Source organism: Anolis carolinensis, chromosome 3 (genome assembly GCF_035594765.1).
Source record: "Anolis carolinensis isolate JA03-04 chromosome 3, rAnoCar3.1.pri, whole genome shotgun sequence".
In the NCBI taxonomy this organism is placed as follows: Eukaryota; Metazoa; Chordata; class Lepidosauria; order Squamata; family Dactyloidae; genus Anolis; species Anolis carolinensis.
This window is the reverse complement of record NC_085843.1, coordinates 265,890,596-265,911,174: the sequence shown is the minus strand read 5'-3', so window position 1 is coordinate 265,911,174 and position 20,579 is coordinate 265,890,596. Positions and strand designations below refer to the sequence as shown.

The window sequence follows — 20,579 nt, the reverse complement described above, 5'->3', positions numbered from 1 at the left end:
ACATATTTGTGATCTGAGTAAATGGGAGCAGTTTCACTGGACTGGTGGGCTTCTTGCTAGTTTTCATAATGATCCTCGTCCTTCAACAACCTTTCCCTTGTTGCTTGATTCAATTTTATCTCTTGGTTAAACTTCTCCATCTTCTTTCCTTCCTCTCCCACATCTATATTTTCCAAAGAAGTATCAAGGGAGGACCTATTTGAAAAGACTATATTACACAGCAGATTGAATGGAACATTAAATGACCGCATTAAGGAAGACTGCAGTGAAGTTAGCAGTAGCCTCTCCTGAAAATACAATGGTCTACTAATGCTCTGAGAAAGAGGTATTTCCTGGACAGTTTGGATCTGTGCAAAAGGGTTTATGACATGAAGAATTGCTTTTCAGAGGTGGGCAGTCAACCGAATAATCAGAATATCATAATTTAAAAAGGTGATTATACATATAATTAAAGTTGTACTTCAATATAGTAGCTCCCTTTCTTCTGAGAAAAGAAGCTACTATATTCCTGTATGACTTGGTGTGAGAAAAAGAAATATTATGATCATTTAATGTTTATTAATGCTGATCCACCATAGGATGCATTATTTATATGTATAACTTCTTCTGCCCACCAAAGTTCAAGGCAATACTTAGGAATATGGAAAGAAAAGCTATAAAACGATCAATAGCTTTTAAAATCTCAGCGATTGCTAGATGGACAGGCTGGAAAGAAATTGCAAAGCATAGATGAATAAAAAGAAAGAAAAGAATTGGGTAGAATGACAACAATGTTTGTAATAGCAATATCAATACAAAAATATTTCAAGGTCAGCATTTTGTACATTTGAATATCCTAAAGATCACCCTTGCTAAGGCGATATGTTTTTGTAGTGTAATATCTCCTAGGCTCTTTTCATTTCCTCATATAGCCCAAGCTCAGTCATTTTACCATGAATATTTTTGATGAGATTACATTTGAACAAAACACTCTGGGGGAAAAATAGGATGCTGTGCATGAAAGAAGCTTCTTCTTCATCCCATGACCTCTACCAGGAATTACCTTCCTATTTGTGTTATCTACATATTTAAAAAAAGAAGGCAATACTGTATATTTGGGGAAGAAAACTGACCACCTAAAAATCTAGTGTCACCTCTTCCAAGGTGTTTTTTTTTCCTTGCATGCTACGCACTTGGTCTGCTTTCTCCTGAAACAAGGAACCCCTCTATGGACAAAATTAAAAGTTTGGACATAAAAACTGGATTCATTATTGACAAAATCAAATTGCAATATATTTTTTTCATCTACCTACCAAAAGAGCAGTATATTGCACACTTTTATCTTCACAAAGATCATGCAAGGAAGGTTAAGCTGACATGTAGCAACTGAACCAAAGGCATTGTGAACTTCACAACCAAGAGTGAATTTGAACTTGGATCTCGCCAGTTTGAGACAGGCATTCTAATTATAGTTCCCAAATTGTGGGTTCCCAAATGCTGTTGGATAACTTCCAAAATTCCTAACCACTGGGCTGGCTGCAAGGAGGGGGCTTCCACTTCAGCATACCTGGGGACTGAAATTCAGGGAGTATTGCAATGACTGCTGCGCAAGAGAGCAATTTGCTAACGTCATTACCAACTTTGTCTCAGTTGAATTCAAAATGTGGCTCCTCTGTAAAGAAACCAAAACAAAGGACCATGCTGCAAATGACCATATCTACTCTACACTAAGCACTCCAAATATACGTACTATCTCTATAGTGATATATCTAAAGTAAATAATAATAATAATTCGCAGTTCTCTCATGATATATATTGAAAAAGTAAGAAATCTACCATTTGAACACTCCAAGGAATCATGTTTTCTCATGCCTTAGGCCTACTAATTCAAAAAACCAAGCATAATTAGGTACATTGATGTAAAAGATGTACCTCACACATACATACACACACATACGGTGTTCTCTGAACTCTGGCATAGTTCTTCATTGTTTCATTTTGCATTCTTTCTTTGCCTATCTGGAGATTTCTGACATTCTCTGGTGATGTCCCATCTAAGTACTAATTGCGTGTAATTATGGTGGGGAGGATTATCCTAGGGTACTTCAGGGCAAAGGGATATCAGCCCCCAAAATGAAAATGCATTGTGTAACTAATTCATTTTTTCCATCTGAAAGTGCATCCAAACACAGTTTCTACTCTGCAATTATTCTGTCTTGTTAATGAAAATGTATAGGCGTTCTTGACATCATCATTTTCACTTTTGACCCTCACACATTTTCCCAATATTGTTCCATTTTCTTAGCAGAGAAAATGCACTAAAGAAAAAATCAAAGTACATGTACAATGGTTTTTAATAATATGAGCTTTCTTTCTGTAAGTACCCACTTTGTTTTGTTTTGCTGTTGTTGTTTTTGGTAGCAAATAAGATAGATAAAGTAAGAGAAAACCACAGGGCAATAAACTGACAAAAGTATCATCGGTTCCGCCTCATACAATTCTGTGAAAGAGGTGGTGTGTGTTACATAATAGTAGTTGTAATAATAATAACAATAATATACTTTTAGGAAGCCCCCCAAAAGATGAGTATCCAACCTACAGCTGAGTGATCCAAAGCTTGAACTTGCAGCAGGCAAGCACCATGTAATTATACTGTTGAGCATGCTTTAGGGACAGACAGATGGAGTATCCTCTTGGGTAAATCATCACCTGCATCCTATGATTTTGAAAAGAGGGATCCTATCTAAATCACATTCACCATGGCAGCAGGGGAGGACAGGCTGTCACTCAGTGGTAGAGCACATGCTAAGCTTGTAAAAGAGCCTTTCCCTCTACCATTGCTTGATAGGCCCAAGAAACCCCTGTCTAAAACCCTGGAGAATTTCTGGTGATAACAGCAAGGCCAGGGGACAATTTCCTGCCCTTTCCAATTGTGGGGGACACACAAATCTTCCCTCAAAAATGCAACAAAGAGCCACAAAAAATATAAGTAGACTCATGTACATTTCTAGTTTTGAAAAAAATGATTTGTTGAATAGTTGGTATAAGATCTACATTAGATTGTTGGGTTTGGTGGGACGAAAACACACTTGCTCACTTGACAAACATAGCTCTCAGCTTTACACTGAGAGGACTGAACAGTTGTGGTGAATCCAAAGAAGCAACCACTTAGAAGCTGCACCCCAAACTGGACTAATGTTCAATCCCAGGTATCATTGGGTAATGCTGGGAATTCAGTTTAGATCAGGCACGGGCACCTTCTGACCTTCCAAATCCTAGTTGAATTGAAAGTCCCATCACTCCTAGTGACCTTAGCCAATATCCTTAGCCATGTCTTTGGAGTGTAAGAGGATTCATGTCCATAGTATAAATAATACTATCTATCTAGTATTAGGAATTGACAGCTGTGATCCTTTAGTTGCTGCAGGATCACAACTCCCATCACTGTTGATGACTATGATGACAGGAAAATGGCAGCTGTAGTTGAACTGCCTCTGGAGGGTCATAAATTGCCCATCCCTCACCTAGAAAAGACCAGTGACTTAGAATAAGAGGTGGAAGGGGAAGCATGTCAATACTATGCAGATAAAGAGCCAACATGTTGGAGTGGGTTGAGCATTGTACTTTGACTCTGGAGCGTAGGATTCTAATTCCCACTCAGCTATGAAACTCACTGGCTGGCTTTCAGCAAGTCATACTCTCGGCCTCAGAGGAAGGCAATGACAATCCTCTTCTGAACAATACTTGTCAACAAAAAACCCTGTGATAAGTTCATCTTAGGTGAAAGCATGCTACAACAAATAAGCCCTACCCTTGTACTTTCAGTGTTCTTGCACAGTTGTCTTCCTCTGCGACCCTTGGATGAGTGGCATTTCTGGGAACTTCTATTACACTGAAAATTGAATGTAGTTTGACACCACTTTAACTGTCATGGCTCAATGCCATGGAATCCTGGGAGTTATAGTTTAGTGAGTCACTGACACTAAAGTGGCTAACGACCTCCTAAAACAAGAAATTCCATGATTCTATAGCATAGAGCTGTGGCAGTTAATATGGTATCCAATGGAATCCATTCGTCAGTGCGAATGCATCCCAAGTGCATCCCACTTGAGCACCTTGCTCCCTCATTCCACAGCCCTGTGATATCCCATCATTTTCCCAACCCAATAGCCTTGGAAGTGGGTTGCTGTGAGTTTTCTGGGCTGTATGACCATGTTCCAGAAGAATTATCTCCTGATGTTTCACCCACATCTATGGCAGGCATCCTCAGAGGTTGTAAGGTCTGTTGGAAACTAGGCAAGAGGGGTTTATATATCTGTGAGAAGTCCAGGGAGGGAGAAAGAACTTTCGTCCGTTTGAGGCAAGTGTGAATGGTCCAATTGGCTACCTTGATTAGCATAAAGGTGATTTTTTTTTGTGTCAGGAGCAACTTGAGTCGCTTCTGGAATGAGAGAATTGGCCGTCTGCAAGAACATTGCCCAGGGGATGCCCGGATGTTTTGATGGAGTGAGAGAATTGGCCGTCTGCAAGGACGTTGCCCAGGGGACGCCCAGATGTTTTGATGTTTTTACCATCCTTGGGGGAGGCTTCTCTCATGTCCCCGCATGGAGCTGGAGCTGATAGAGGGAGCTCATCTGCGCTCTCCTCGGGTGGGTGGCTTTCAGGTCAGCAACCCAACCTTCAAGTCATGAGGCTTTAGTCCACTACGCCATCGGGGGCTCCTATAAAGGTGATAATCAAGGTGGCCATTTGCACCATTCACACTTGCCTCAAACAGACAAGAGTTCTTTCTCCCATCCTAGACTTTCCACAGATACAGTATATAAACCCCACTTGACTAGTTTCCAACAGACGTCATAACCTCTGAGGATGCCTGCCATAGATGCAGGTGAAACATCAAGAAAGAATGCTTCTGGAACATGACCATACAACCAGGAAAACTCACAGCAACCCAGTGATTCTGGTCATGAAGGCCTTTTGACAGCCCTGGAAATATTTTAGTCCCTTTACTGAACTCTAGAGTAGTGGTTGTCAACCTGTGGGTCCCCAGATGTTTTGGTCCTCAACTCCCAGAAATCCTAACAGCTGATAAAACTGGCTGGGATTTCTGAGAGTTGTAGGCCAAAACACCTGGGGAACCCAGGTTGAGAACCACTACTCTAAAGGAAACACAATTGGCTTGATGTCCCCAAAGACTAGGGTAATGTTAAAGGTTTTCCCCTGACGTTAAGTCCAGTCGTGACCGACTCTGGGGGTTGGTGCTCATCTCCATTTCTAAGCCGAAGAGCTGGCGTTGTCCGTAGACACCTCCAAGGTCATGTGGCCGGCATGACTGCATGGAGCGCCGTTACCTTCCCGCCGGAGCGGTACCTATTGATCTACTCACATTGGCATGTTTTTGAACTGCTAGGTTGGAAGGGCGCTAATTCCGCTCCTGGGATTTGAACCTGGGACCTTTTGGTCCGCAAGTTCAGCAGCTCAGCGCTTTAACGCACTGTGCCACCAGGGGCCCCCTTACTAGGGGTAAGGGGGGGGGGCGGTAATAAAAAACAAGGAACCCAAATAGAGATCTAGGAAACAGAGCAGTGTCCCCTCGATCCCTAACTGCTCTTTGGCCTTCCAGGTGTTTTGGACTTCATCTCCCAGAATCCCTTGTCAGTGGCCCACGCAGCGGAAGCTTCTGGGAGTTGAAGTCCAGAACACCTGGAAGAGTAGAGTTTGGGGAAGAACCCTGCAGAAGTGTTGATGCTGCTGCCTCACTTGCAACCGCTGGATTCGCACAGCGACAGACTGCAGCAAACTGCCATGCTTGCTCCCTCCCTCTTCAGGACCCCCTGCCTCCCCGGAGCCTGAAGCGGGGCTGAGGAGTGGACCTGTGGGCAGCCTCTCCCCTCGCCTGCTCCCTCCCCCCTCCTCCTCCTCGGAGCCCCCCTCCCCTTCCAGGAAGGATGCGGCGGCGCCGTGCGGGAGCCCGAGGAGGCTGAGCGGCGATGTCCCACCTCCTCCTCCTCCTTTTCCTGCCTCCTCTTTCGCCGGAGAAGGAGCGCGCGGGAGAAGCCGGCCAGCCCGCCGCCCCGATGCTGCCGGAGAGCCCTTCGGAGGGAGCGGCCAGGATTCCTCCTCCTCCTCCTCCTCTTGCCTCCCATTCCCTCCGGGCTCCCACCCTCCTTCCCAGGAAGCCCGGGGCGAGAGGGGGGCGTCCGGGAGGCGCGTTTTCTCCCGCCCCGGAGGCGCCATGACCTGCTGGGCTCCGGATTGGCACCCTTCGCCTTCTTCATCTTCCTCCTCTTCCTCGCCCGCTCCTCCTCCTCCTCCTCCTCCTCAGCCCAGCTTCGGGGATCGGATGTCATCGGCCAAGACCCAGGAGCAGGAGCGGCTCCCTTAAAATGAAGGCGGCGGGTCCGGGGCGAGGCTGACGGGGTCTTCGGGGAGGCGCCCCTCTCGCCCGCGGATGGAGCTTCCCGGCCGGGAAGAGGGAGGAGGAGGAGGCGGCGGCGGAGGAGGAGAAGCGCCGGCGTCACCACGGACGGAGCCGAACCAGGAGAGACCCGCCAGCCCTGCCTTGCAGCGGGAGCCTCTTTAGGTATTCGCCGCCTTTCCTTCCTTCCTTTGCTTTGAGGAATGAGAGATTTGGGGATTTATTTTTTCTGTTGGAAGGGTTTTCCTCCCATCCTGCGCCCTGTTATGTCTGTCAGAGGAAAAAGGTCCCCGTCCTCCCTGGAATGGGATGGAGCCATCTCCTAAAGCGACTCTCCCTTGAATCTAAGGGCCTTTTCCACACAACCCAGAATATCAAGGCAGACAATATCGGAGCCCAACCCCCCCCCCCCCCCGTTAAACCCTTGTGCTGGCAGGACTGCTGACTGAGATGTCGGCGGTTCCAATCTGGAGAGAGAGCGGGTGAGCTCCCCCTGTCAGCTCCAGCTCCCCATGCGGGGACATGGAAGAAGCCTCACACAAGGATGGTAAAACATCAAAGCATCCCCTTGGGCAACGTCCTTGCAGGCGGCCAATTCTCTCACTCCAGAAGCGACTGGCAGGTTTCTCAAGTCGCTCCAGACAATGTCTGCTTGGAACTGGGTTATCTTGAGTCCACACTGTTCCAGTTCAAAGCAGATATGGTGGGATTTTCTGCCTTGATACGCTGGGTTATAGGGCTGTGTGGAAGGAAGGGCCCTAATAGACAAAGAGCTTCGCACTCGCATCGCTTGCCTCCTCCTTGATGATATTAAGCTTCGTCGGATTCAACTCCCTCCCTCCCTTCCATCCTTCCCCCTCCCCCAAAAGAAACCCCTGCTTAGCGAAATAAACACTCCTCCGAGCTCCCCATGGAACCGATCACCCCTCAGAGAAGCCAAGAGAAGAACGTTCCCCTCCAGAGAGAGAGGCCGCTTCCCCTTCGCGACGGGGCAGGAGGGTTCGGGGCTGCCTGGAGGGAGGGAGGGAGGGGGCGCCTCGGCCGGCCTCTTGCGAGATTCCTTCCTTCGTCGCCCAGGCCCTGGGGGTCCAAGGCATCCCGGCTGCCATCCCCGCCCACGACGGGTATCGGGGCCCCTTGGTCCCTGCAGGCAGCAGCGGTTGCCGAGTCTCCCGCCTTCACGGGCCTGCTCTGCTCGCCTTCAGGGACCGCGAACGCAGCCCCTCCCAACCCACCTGTCTTTTGACATTGTTGGGGAATCTGAGCTGTTAGGCTCAAAATAACCCTCGGTTGGGGTGATGGAAACCCAAGCGACACCCACAGCCCATGCTTTTGTGCCTGCTCTCCGTGAAGCCCATTCCCAAGAGCAAGGGAAGCATAGAACTGGGAGGGATCCCAAGGGCCACCCAGCAGTCCAACCCCCTTTGGAGGCAGGATGTCCTTTCTCAAAAGGGTAATTTGGAAAGCTATAGCGAGGACAATAAACCTGACTTTAAGCGTACTTGGCAAGTTAGCCTGGATTGTTGAGGGCACCTTCCTTCTTCTGCTGGTCCCTCTTGTGAGGAGACAACCCCCCCCCCCTTTACCAACTTAAAAAATTAACCCTTTGCTTTCTAGAGAAAGAATAAAATGGATTCAGTTACCTTTTGGGGATTCTTTGTTGTCCTCTTCTTGGATCCAGGAAGAAATTAGAGTGACAGCTTTCTCCTTGTCTTGTGCCAGATGGTGTATGGAAGCCAGTAGGGTGTGGGCAGGTGGGGGGTTAGAAAGAGGAAGGGAGATTTGATCATGGGAGGGCTGGTGAAGGAGCGAAGGGGTTAAGATCATGTCCCTCTTTTCTTCTTTGTGGCAAGGCGAGATCTAAGACGCTCCCTTGTCACCCAAGTGCTTCTAACACTTGGCTAGGTGCTTTTAAAAAAAAAAAGCTTGCAAGGAAACAGGTGCCTGTTAGGTCGAGTAAGGGGTGGACTGAGACTTCCCAGCTGGGAGGAGGAGTAGAAAGAGGGGGTGGGGTAGATGGGAAAGAGCAAAGGAGAAAGAGAGGCTCTTATCCTATCCAAGTTCTGCTCCACCTCAAGATGCCTTTTCCTTTCCTTTCCTTTCCTCTGCTGGGACAGGATTAGGTGTGATGGAGAACTGCAGGCAGTGGCTGGAGAGAGAGAGCTAGCTAACTAGACCTCAGACTTCCTAAATTTAGAGAAGGCTCCTTCTTGGCTGCGTTCAGGGGGCGGGTATCCTTCCTCTTAATGGCTGCAGCTCTCAAGGATTTGCTGGAATTTGCACATTTAGCAACCCAGCCCGGGGTACATTCCACACAGATATAGATGCCTCCTTGATGAAGCCCCCCTCCCCGCCCTACCTCATGCACTCATCGGAGGAAGGAGGGATGTGACCACCCTCACCCATGAATGATCACTTCTCTTTTGGCTGCTCCTTCTTTCCCCCCAAGTCATCTCGGATTCCCCCCATCCCTCCCTCCCCCCCTAACTCATCCTCCTCCCCACCCCCTCACAAAGAGAGAGAGAGGGGGGGAGGGAGGGAAAGGAAGGGGGTGGCAAACCCTGTACAGTCAGGGCTTCCCATGCGCGCGCCCCCGACCTGGTGCCAAGCGCGTCCTCCTACATTTGTTCCTCTTCCTTGAAGCTGGGATTCATGACGTGGGGAGCAAGAAGCCTGATCCAGGGGCAACAAGGCACACCAAGAGGCACACACACACATACACAGGGAGGAAGAAGTAGCGGCAAAGGGGAGATGCCCTAGACTGGGTCTTTCTGCCTGCCACAACCTCCTCTCCCTCCTTCTGGAAGATGCGCCGGTGGTACCCAGGGAAGGTGGTGGCAGCGGCAGCAGAACTGGGAGCCTGCAGCAGCCCCCTTCGTCTCCCTCCTCCATTGACTCTGCCAGGCAGCATCTCTGCATCCTAAAGAAGCTCATTGCATTCCTAGCACGTCTCATCTTGGCTTGCTCGACCCCCCTTTCCTTTTGCCTCAGCCCTCAGCAGGAGTATAGAACCAGAACAGAGAGAAAGGGAGAAACCAGCAATCATTTTTTTTTTGTAAAAGATACCCTCTTAATTTCTATATGTGTCTTTATATGTGTATATTGATACATATATATGGGTTTGGCTTTTTTTTCTCCTTCCTCTCCAAATGTGCTGAAATCTCGCCTTCAAGCCGGTAAGTACAACCTCTTTCTGGATTTCTCTCTCCATCCACCCCTTTTTTTCCACTGGATAGAACATTATGTGTGTGTGTGTGTATGTGTGTTTGCTGAAAAGAACTTAAGTGGCTAATATGTATCTATCTACAACCAAACAAAGGGGGGAAAGCAAATGCCGAAACGAGACTTCTCTTATTTTCCTGTTCCTCATTTGAAGCATAGCTGGTATTTTCCAACCGACTGCTCTGGTTTTCCTACATTTCCAGATCAATCTCCTTTGGTTTTGTTTCACTCAAAATTGTAAACATTTTCCCTGCTTCTTTTTCTTTTCATAAATGTGTCCTTTTCTTATTCAGGGTTTTCTTTTGTCCTAGTGGGGAAGGAGGAATTCCCTTCCCTTGCATGGAGAGAGTGCAAGATAATCCATATCTGTGAAGCTGCTTTGCTACAAAGAGAGAACTAAATGCCAGGACTCTGGCGAAGCCTTTGAATGGCCAACAGCAAGTAGGGCTGCAAAGCTAGTAGCTACCATTGTCAGGATTCATAGCCTTTAAACTGTGATTTACTCCTCTTGTGTTGGAATGATTTAGGAAAAAGAGTAAGGAAAGAAAGATCCCTTCCCCCAATGAAGCAAGACGTGTATGTCAGAAGGTACCAATCAACCTCCCCTAAGTTGGTCTTTTTGTCAGCTTTGGACAGTAAAGAGAGTTATTTTTCCTGTATAAAGGGTGTCTTTGTCTTACTTTCAGGCTTTCACCTCTCTTTCTTTCAATGGATCACTCATGGATAGTCCTACAGCCATCAGACATCCTAGTTCAAAGAATCCCCCTATACACACACACACACACACACACACACACACACAACACACGTTCAACATCAGCCTTTTGGATTTTTAGCCTTCAATTGTCACTTCCCCCATGGATATAGGACAACACATGCATGTGCGTCCCAAAGATTAATCATCTCTAAATGCTTTAATCAGCTGAAATGACTAATATGGAGTGTGCATTTATCTGCTGCTATACCAGTTGCATTAATTCATTCTGCTTGCTTGGAAGAAAAGAGACTTCTTCACCTCCCCCCTCCCTCCAATTTAGAGACAAGCATTGCTGCAAACTATATAGATTTATCAAATCCCAGCTATGAACATTTCTTCAGGGATCTGAAACATTGCCAACTTATTTGTCCCCTTCTTCAACAATGCTTAATATAGTACTAGGCACTTTGGCTACTCCCCCACTTGAACCAAAACCATGGGGAAGTTAGTTGTTTTTATGTCATTATAGACTGGATGTGTTTATCTCTACTAGATAAAAAATTGATTCCCTTCCCTTCTTTTTTAATTGATGCAGTGGGGGTAAGACTGATATTACATACCTTATGTTCCTTGAACATTGGCTTTTGTACTGAAAAAAATGTCACACTTTTCACAATCTAGGGCCTGTAGGTTTTTGTTGGTGTTTTCTTTATGGTTTCTTATATCAAACAGCCTAAATAAGGATGAGCGAATAAGTGGGTTAAGGATCCATTGTATGGTTAAATGTTTTCCCCATATCACACACACACAAAAGGTTCAGTGTGGCAATATTGAATTTGCTTTTTGAATGAACTTTGAAGTAATCTAATGATTTTATTTCCCCTTAATTAGTTTAGATTGTTGATTTTTGATATATATATCAGCCTGAAAAAATAGTGATTGACTGTAATCTGTTTGTGTGTTTTTTTGTAAACCCTGCTGCAGTTTTATAATCCATCACAACCATGAAGTCTCCAACAACCGATCCACCCCGTAAAAGAAGGATGCTGTGGATTATTCTTCTAAGCACAATTGCTGTAGCATGGACTACCCCTATTCCCTTGATAGAAGACTCGGAGGAAATTGAGGAACCTTGCTTTGATCCCTGTTACTGTGAAGTCAAAGAAAGCCTTTTTCATATACACTGCGACAACAAGGGATTTATAAATATTAGTCAGATAACGGAGTCGTGGTCAAGACCTTTCAAACTTTACCTGCAGAGAAACTCTATGAGGAGATTATATACCAACAGTTTTCTCCATTTGAACAATGCTGTTTCTATTAACCTTGGGAACAATGCATTACAAGACATTCAGATAGGAGCCTTTAATGGGCTCAAAATTCTGAAAAGATTGTACCTGCATGAGAACAAATTAGACATTTTCAGAAACGATACTTTCCTGGGATTGGAAAGTCTGGAATATCTGCAGGCAGATTATAATGTCATTAAGCGGATTGAAAGTGGGGCATTTCGAAATCTCAGCAAACTTCGGGTCCTTATCTTAAATGACAACCTTATTCCCATGCTGCCCACCAATTTATTTAAATCTGTGTCTTTAACTCACTTGGACTTGCGTGGAAACAGATTGAAAGTGCTTTCCTACCGAGGAATGCTGGACCATATTGGCAGGAGCTTGATGGAAATCCAGTTGGAAGAGAATCCTTGGAACTGTACTTGTGAAATTGTTCAGCTAAAAAGCTGGCTTGAGCGCATCCCTTATACTGCCCTTGTGGGAGACATAACCTGTGAGACTCCTTTCCACTTCCATGGTAAGGACCTGAGAGAAATTAAAAGAAATAAACTGTGCCCTATGCTATCTGACTCAGAACTGGTCAGCATTGGTGTTCCTCAGCTGCCATCGAGCAAGGAGAATGCATGGCCTACTAAGCCTTCTTCCATGTTGTCCTCCTTCCACTTCACTGCTTCCTCTGTTGAATACAAAACTTCTATTAAACAGCCCAAACCTACAAAACAGCCCAGGGCACACAAGCCACCCCCTACACCTCGAGGCCTGTACCCTGGGCCCAACCAAGCTCCTGTTGCTGCGTATCAGACTAGGCCTCCTATCCCCATCATATGCCCTACTGGCTGCTCCTGCAATTTGCACATCAATGATTTGGGTCTAACTGTTAACTGCAAGGAAAGAGGGTTCCACAATATTTCTGAGCTCCTTCCCAGACCTGTCAATGCCAAGAAATTGTACCTGAGTGGAAATTTGATACAGAAAATTTACCGTTCAGATTTCTGGAATTTTTCTTCCTTGGATCTCCTGCATCTTGGGAACAATCGAATCTCCTATGTGCAGGATGGGGCTTTTATTAATCTGCCCAATTTAAAGAGTCTGTACTTAAATGGCAATGACATCGAGAAGCTGACTCCAGGCATGTTTAGAGGTTTGCAGAGCTTGCATTACCTGTACTTCGAGTACAATCAGATCAGGGAGATCCAGCCTGCCGCCTTCAGTCTCATGCCCAACCTGAAGCTGCTCTTTCTCAATGACAATCTTCTGAGGACCCTGCCTACTGATGCCTTTGCTGGCACCTCCTTGGCCAGGCTCAACCTGAGGAACAACAAATTCCGGTACTTGCCTGTGGCTGGTGTGCTGGAACACCTCAATGCCATTGTACAGATTGACCTGAAGCTCAACCCTTGGGATTGCACATGTGACCTAGTGCCTCTCAAGCAATGGATTGAGACCATCAGCTCTGTCATTGTTGTGGGGGATGTTCTTTGTGCCAGCCCAGAGAACCTCACCAACAGAGATATACGCTCTGTGGAGCTGGAGATGTTGTGCCCAGAGATGTTGCATGCTGCCGCTGCCTCACCAGCCCCTCCAGCGTTGGGCCACCCCAGCCCCACAAGTCCCTCACCTTATGAGCTCCCTCCAGATGGAGGAGGTCCGGTCCCTCTCTCTGTGCTCATTCTTAGTCTACTCGTACTGTTCTTCTCTGCAGTCTTCATTGCTGCGGGCCTTTTTGCCTTTGTCCTACGCCGACGGCGCAAGAAGCTACCTTTCCGGAACAAGCAGAGGCAGGAGGCCCTTGACTTAACAGGCATCCAAGTGCAATGCCACCATCTATTTGAGGAGGGAGGAGGTGGAGGAAGTGTGGGAATTAGTGCTTCCCCAGAGAAGGCACCCCCAGTTGGCCATGTCTATGATTACATCCCACACCCAGTGACCCAGATGTGCAACAATCCCATTTACAAGCCACGCGAAGAGGATGAAGTGGTAGCAGAGGAGCCTGGGCAAGCCGGGGACATGCTTCTGGGAGGCGGAGGTGGCAGCTGTGCAGGGGAACAATTTGCTGACCCTGCCAAGGACAGCGGGAGCAGTAGCTGCTATAGGACCTTGCTGGAGAAAGAGAAGGAGTGGAGGTTGGCTGTGTCCAGTTCACAACTTAACACCATAGTGACCACCAACCATCACCCCCACCCTCACCCCCATCCCCACCCACCTGGAGGGGGAATTGGTGGAGGGTTGCCTCTCATGGGGGAATTAGCGCTGGTGCCACCTGTCTTCCATCATGAGAAGAATGGTGGGGTGGTGCTGTTTCCTCCTAGTGGTGCCGTTCTAGACAGCAGGGAGAGGCCACCCTTAGCCCCTCCGTGCACAGTGGGCTTTGTGGACTGCCTCTACGGCACAGTGCCCAAATTAAAGGAACTGCACGTCCATCCCCCTGGCATGCAATACCCAGACCTGCAGCAGGACGCCAGGCTGAAAGAAACCCTGCTCTTCTCGGCTGGTAAGGGCTTCCCAGACCACCACCAACCCCCCCAAAGTGAATACCTCGAGTTAAGGGCCAAACTCCAAACCAAGCCGGATTACCTCGAAGTCCTGGAGAAGACCACTTATAGGTTTTGAAAATGTCTAGCTTTTACCGCCAAATCCTAGCCCCCAGCCCCTCCACACACCTTCCTTGGTCCCAATCCTCTCCTCTCCCCTTCCTCTCCCCAGACCACCGCATGCTGATACTAGAGGATACAGCTCTGTGCTTTCCCCCTGCCAGATGTTGGTTTGGAGGAGGGGCCCAACTCTCAGATGATCATTAATCGATAAAAGTGCCTTTGCAGACTTTTGCCAGCAGATGTTAATCAATCATTATTTTTTATACTGAAAAAGAAAAAAAACTTGAGACTTTGACTGTGCCATGTTGTCTAAGGTATAGAATATTATTATATTAATTAGTATCATGGGGGATCTTCATCTCGATCCTGACAAAGTAAATTCATTGTGTATTGCGCTATCTCTCTCTTGCGTGCGCGCTTTTTTTTCCCTGCTGTAGGGCTTTTTTAAAAAACAAAACAAAACAGAAAATACAAATCTTTCCGTTCATCTTTTTTATGTTGGGGGGAGGGAGTCGAACTTAAAGACAGCATTCTTTTGTGGCTTTGTTTCTTCTTTCCCTCACCATGGCACAGATTTCTGTACATTGATTTAAAAGAAAACAAAAGGGGAAAGGGAAATAACAACAAAAATGCAGTTTGCTGCATGTCTGGAAACTGCAGTAGGGGAGGGGGGTCTTTTTTGAATGTTCTCACTCTCATGTCTCTCTCTCTTTCTCACCTCCATGCACACAGATCCACAGATCCCCAGTTCTAAATTCTCATCCCTCCCCTGTCTCCTTCATAGCCATTCCAGTTTGCCTGCACCCTTTCTGTTCTCCTCTCTCTGTCCCTTTCCCTTTAAATGGGTGCCACAGTAAATTCTCCTTCCTTTTGCCGAAGTGAGACTAGAGACTCACTGCTTACCGGAAATCTGCTTCTTAAGTGAAGAGATCCTTTATTTGTTCAATCTTGTGGCTCCCTTACACTAAAGGAAAGGTCATTAGCATTTTGTTAAATGGGGCCGGGAGAGGGGGGATTGGAGGATATCTGCCTTTATAATTAAAGTGACTCCAGCATAATAACAACATACAGGTGGGGGAAGGAAAAGAAAACTTACTGGGTGCCTATCACAGGCATTTCTATTGAAGAAACACTGTTAACATTATCTCTCTCTCTCTCTTCCTTGCTCACACACACAAACAGCCACACACAGAAATTCAAATGTGCATATATTTATTCTGTACTTTCAAGTGAATATAAATTGTAAAGGTAATGTTTAATCATTGTACAGTGATGCGTCTGGTATAGCTTTCTTAATAAAACATTTTGGAAAAAAATAGATATATACTAGAATATAAAAAGCTTGAATCTTAAAACTTCAGCTATACCCTTCTACCGATGCCTCCTTTCTTTTTCTTTAAGCCCCATGCTATTTTATTAATACTAGCAGAACCCACTATGACGCTTAACAGAATATAATAACAAAAATAACAATTTGCTCATTTTTTTGTTCTTCCAAAATACTATTCTGGAATTTGAAATTAATTTCCAACCTCCCTCTTTCTCTATCCTCTCTCCCTCCTTTGTTTTCCCATTTTTATTTGTTATGCTTTTAACTTAGTAAGTTTGTCATCATAAATGGAAATATGCAATATAATAATTTTTTTTTAAAAAAATGATAATTTTACTCTTAGGCTTTTTTATGTTCCATTGTAAGGATATGAGAAAAAAAATGGTGGAAATCTCTCTTCCCCTTCCCCCACCCAGGGCAGTTTAAATTGGGTAGAGTATTTAAAAATGCATAGAAAGAAATGTGTTTCTTGATAGAGGGGTACAGGATGGTGGGTATAAGCTGTATATCTTTTTAGAAAGCACTGGTTTGGCATGTTTTGTATGATACCTAAAACAATTGAGAAAATTAGGCCTAATACCACAGATTCAGCCTTTTGGTTTTCCCACTTGTTTTACTGAGATGTGGGCTGAGGATAAGATGATGAAATGGTTTTTCCTTTGTGTGGTGTGGAGTTTTAATTTATTGTTTTTCTTTCTGTCTTTTTCTTTCCTTCCTTCCTTCCTTCCTTCCTCCTTTCCTTTCCTCCTTCCTTTTATTTGGCAGTTGATATGATGTTGCTTAATTGACTGGTTAGAGAGTGTTATATTTTAATGGTTTTGGTTAGAGTGAAAAACCAAAGAAGAATGGGAGGATTGTTTGTTTATTTCATTCCTTTCCAAGGTATCTAGCTGGTATCTTGTTTCTTGTAGAACTGGGTTGACACATGAATAGAGCCGAAGGAAAAAGCTTTGTTTGGTGGAGGAAAAACATCCAGTATGGCCAGTAGATGGCGTCCGAGCTCCAGCAATTGCCGCACAGAGACCAGAGGTTACTTTTGAATTGTGCACAGCCCATCCGGTGCTTTCCGCTTGGACTCCTGAATCTGCCCTTAATAGAAAATCATCACGTTGAATGTAATTCACCAGACGTCACTAATGCCTTACATCGAGATAGAGATCAAATTAAAGGGGAAATGTGGATATTAGCTCCTTTCGTGTGTACAGATGTGATGGGGCAAAATCCATATTCTGAAGATTTCAAGCAATGATTTTTATATTTATATAGAGATAGAAATATACACACCTACAGAAAGAGAGGGAAATGTATTTAAAAATAAACTAAATTTTAAAAAATCTATTTATTTGTCTTACTAAAAAAATGTTATCCAGGGAAAATGAAATGTTTTTACTGCAGAGGAATGAAAAGAAACTACAGCTGCCTCCAATGCTCTTGTATCATACTGTGGTTGTTATTAGTTTTGTTAAGGAATCACTGCATAAATGTCAGCTTTTGGAACAAAATAAGAATTTATCCAAGTCATAATGTCATATATGTGCTAATCACGCCTATTGGAAACAGTTTGTTCATTTTTAAATAATAAATATTTTTAAAAGCTGGTATACACATAAGACACACAGAAGCACCCATCCCCACATCTGTCATGATCCAGAAATCAGTACAAACAAAACCTTTGACCTTGATTTAGTTTATTTCCAGAATGTCTGATCTTTGCCAGCTAGAGATTCACAACAAACATGCCTCACTTGCTGCAGTAGAATTAAACATTTAAGCTCCACTGACTGACCCAGACTGTAAGTTTGAAATTGTCAAATTTAAGTAAAAGCTTTCTAATATGCTTTGTATACAGGGCACACCAAACTGAGATAAGGCCACACATATGGCTGAAAATCTCCACAAAATGTGAGTGTTTCTTACACTGTGGCCATAATCAGGACTGGATTGGCTATTATGCAAATTTTGTTATAACGGGGATCTAGCCACACTAGATGCCTTGTATTCAAGGACTCAGAGAGATGAATGGACCTATGTTTGAATGCAGGCTCAGGCCATTGGTCCTTCTAATCCAGTATTTTCTATTCTGCAGCCATTCTCCAGGCTTTCCCCCACCCTACATATCAAGATCACTGGATTTATGAGAGATTGAACCTGGAACCTTCTGCATGCAAAGCATGTAGATTACTGAAGACCTAGTCTCACCCACAAAAGCACGTTCAGGTATTGACCCAGGGGCCTTTCATATCTTTAAGGTGAATATGATAACTTCCCACTCAGCCCATGTCAAATTCCTAGGTACAGTCGTTCAAAATTACCCTTTAAAAAAGCATCCATCTTCCTAGATGTAGAAGGGTTAAATGCTGAGAATGTGGCTTGGAATAGTGTTATAGATTATACCAGGAATGTAATAGGATAGGAATGAAGAACATTATGGGGAGGTAATTTTGAAGGTCAAGAGGCATAGGGTTGCTGCATTGCTCTATGGATCATGGGTCAAAATATACTAATCCGTTTCGTGTTTAGACCCTTGTCTTTGACACTTATGTCTAAAAAGTATGTATCCCTGAATTTCAGATACTGAAAAGTCTACATAAATCTTTCAGTCATTTTTATTTTTCCAAGTTATAAAACAGATATCAAGCAAGTATGGTTTCATACTGTTTTCTTCTTACATTAAACATTAAGCACTTAAAAATGGGTAGGCACGCATGCATGCACTTTTTAAAGAAGCATTATAAATCATAACATTCAAGGGCAGATACTTTAAAAGGCTATCATTTTCGCATTTACAACACTACATGTGTAAACATTGTTCAGTATTGTAGAGAACGGGTTAAAGTCCAGATCTTACCATGTCAAGGTGCTCAACACATTTGAAAAACAGTCTTATTTTCCAGCACTCATCAAGAATAGCACATATCAAAAAGTGGGAGAAATGTTATAAATAATGTTTATATATTGTTTATATTACCAATGGCAAGAGCATCACAACTGAAATATAAGGAAACAATTTTCACCTGGAATAGCGAAGCAATTATTCAGTGGAAATAAATTTATGAGATTGGAATTTTTGTATTAAAAGATATACTTTTTTTAGCTAATATGTTGTTATATCAATTTTTGTTTCATTGCTTAGGCAGTTTCTGTCTCTTGTGTGCTCTAAAACTGCTAAAATATGCTGTGTGTAAGGAGGATATTTATCTGATTTTGACGTAGAAACTGGAGACTGAGTTGCTGATGGACAAAACTGCTGTTGCTCGTTTCTCAAAAATGGGTATTTGAATCATTAATGTCAGTGAAGGGTGGAAATGATTTATCACTATTAGCTTTATTGTTGGAAATGGAGGGGGACAAAAATATATGCATTCATGGGTAATGTTTCCAAATGATGGAGTATAGGTGGCTGTGTGTGTTTGTGCGCACACATTGATGTACATGCTCCTTCAGCAAACAGTTGAAGTTGCTAGTGCTTGTGCTAAATATCATATTGTAGAATTTGTTTTTTTTTTTCCGAGTGTTGTCTTCATTTTATGTCCTCTGAGATGTGTGATAATCCTAACTGGGGGAGGAGGTGTAGGCTGGTCAACAGATGGGGGTGGTGGAGAAATGTCAGTTGCTTAGCAACTATGGCATCCCTGCATCCTCATCACCATAGCTATGTAAGAGAGAAGTATAGACTGCATAGAGATTAAAGGTGGGACATTGAAGCAAATTCCCATCTTGCTTTAGGTATGTTTGTCAAACATTGGTGGAAAATTCAACTCCAGAGCAGTTGCATGGGTTGGCTGTGTTCATGATGGCTTTATAGCAGAAACCAAATCCTATTCTTTTTGTATCTTAGTTTCCTTCTATATCTTTGGTCATGACATGTGGACAGGAGTCCGTATTTGGAGTCTTACTTACCAACTATATGTCTTTGTATTAGGTTAGATTGGTGGATATCGATACTTACAGATAAAAAAAATCGTGGGCAATTTTAACATTTGGGAGGGGAGGAGAAGAGAGATAAGATCATATTTTTATTGTTCAATCTTTGTGTTACATCTCTATATGTGCTTAGTAAAATGCCTTTCATGCATGTAAGAAAAAATATGGGAATGTCTTGAGATTTTAAGGATGCTAAAGCAGAAAGTGAGAACAGTGTCTATAAAGTGTTTCTCATTTTTATAGGCTTTCATTGAAAATGAACTCTTGGAATAAGTCAGTCAATAATGGTTGTTGTTGTGTGCCTTCATGTCATTTCTGACCTATGACAACCATAGGGCAGAACTTCTCATGAGATTTCCTTGGAAGATTTCTTCAGAGGAGATTTGTCATTGCCTTCCTGTGAGGCTGAGAAAGTGTGATTTGTCCAAGATCAGGCAGTGAGGGATTCAAACCCTGTTCTCCATAATCTGATGCTCAAAGTACATTTTGAGATTTAGTCACATGTCAGTCCAGTTCTTCATGTTCATCAGTTTGGAAGTGAGCAGAATTTTTTTAAAAGGACAGGATGGTACTGTTGCACATTATTAATGAATATTAAATATTATTCAAAAATGATATAAATTGGTTTTGGTGCTCCACTCCAGAAATGGGATACTGAGGAGCATGCAAAAATGCTGTTAATTTAATGTTGGGGTAGAAATGCTGACATAACCTTTAGACTATTGATGTAGTACAGTTTTAAGCCACACTGCATGCTGAAGTATCTGTTGTCTGGCTGGCTGAGAAAATATTGTCCTTGGAAAAGTCTGCAGCATATGACGGTGTTTGGACTTACTCAGGGAATGGTGCAGAGAAATTGATGTGAACCTACCAAGGTCAGGCCTAAGTGTCATGTATGAAAGCTTATTTCAAAAGTGGTTTATCTTACTAAATTTATGTAGATTTATATATTTACCTTCCAGCCTTTGAGACAGTTCACAGTTTTAAAAAAAATCCTTACCATCGTCTTCCTGGTTTTCAAAATAGCAGTAAGGGGCAGTCAGAATTCATGATATGCAATTAGGAAGTAGCTATTAATAACTTGGTACTTTGCCTAAATACCAAATGAAAGTATTGATTTCCA

General features: G+C 44.0%; 1 protein-coding gene and 1 long non-coding RNA gene across 53 annotated transcripts in view; one reads left to right on the top strand and one right to left on the bottom strand.

Annotated features, from left to right (window-relative positions):
• The window catches only part of LOC103278167 (uncharacterized), a 131,642-nt gene extending 122,639 nt beyond the window's left edge, over positions 1-9,003 (bottom strand). For 32 of the 40 annotated variants that reach the window (XR_010004807.1, XR_010004806.1, XR_010004815.1 and 29 more), the window contains exon 1: positions 8,041-8,180. This is a non-coding gene — a long non-coding RNA (uncharacterized LOC103278167). Of the gene's footprint in view, positions 1-2,578; positions 2,696-8,040 lie in introns of all 40 variants that reach the window. The other 8 variants (XR_010004803.1, XR_010004833.1, XR_010004812.1 and 5 more) reach the window with 7 other exon arrangements.
• slitrk3 (SLIT and NTRK like family member 3) overlaps positions 5,781-20,579 on the top strand; it is a 48,311-nt gene continuing 33,512 nt past the window's right edge. For 5 of the 13 annotated variants that reach the window (XR_010004792.1, XR_505846.3, XR_010004791.1 and 2 more), the window contains exons 1-2: positions 5,782-6,562; positions 11,301-14,099. Coding sequence is in view for 8 of the 13 variants with exons in the window: in XM_062976730.1 (XP_062832800.1) it covers positions 11,321-14,099 (2,779 nt within the window). In the remaining 5 variants the exon portion in view is untranslated. Of the gene's footprint in view, positions 6,563-9,349; positions 9,574-11,300; positions 18,631-20,579 lie in introns of those variants that run through there. The other 8 variants (XR_010004790.1, XM_062976727.1, XM_062976726.1 and 5 more) reach the window with 7 other exon arrangements.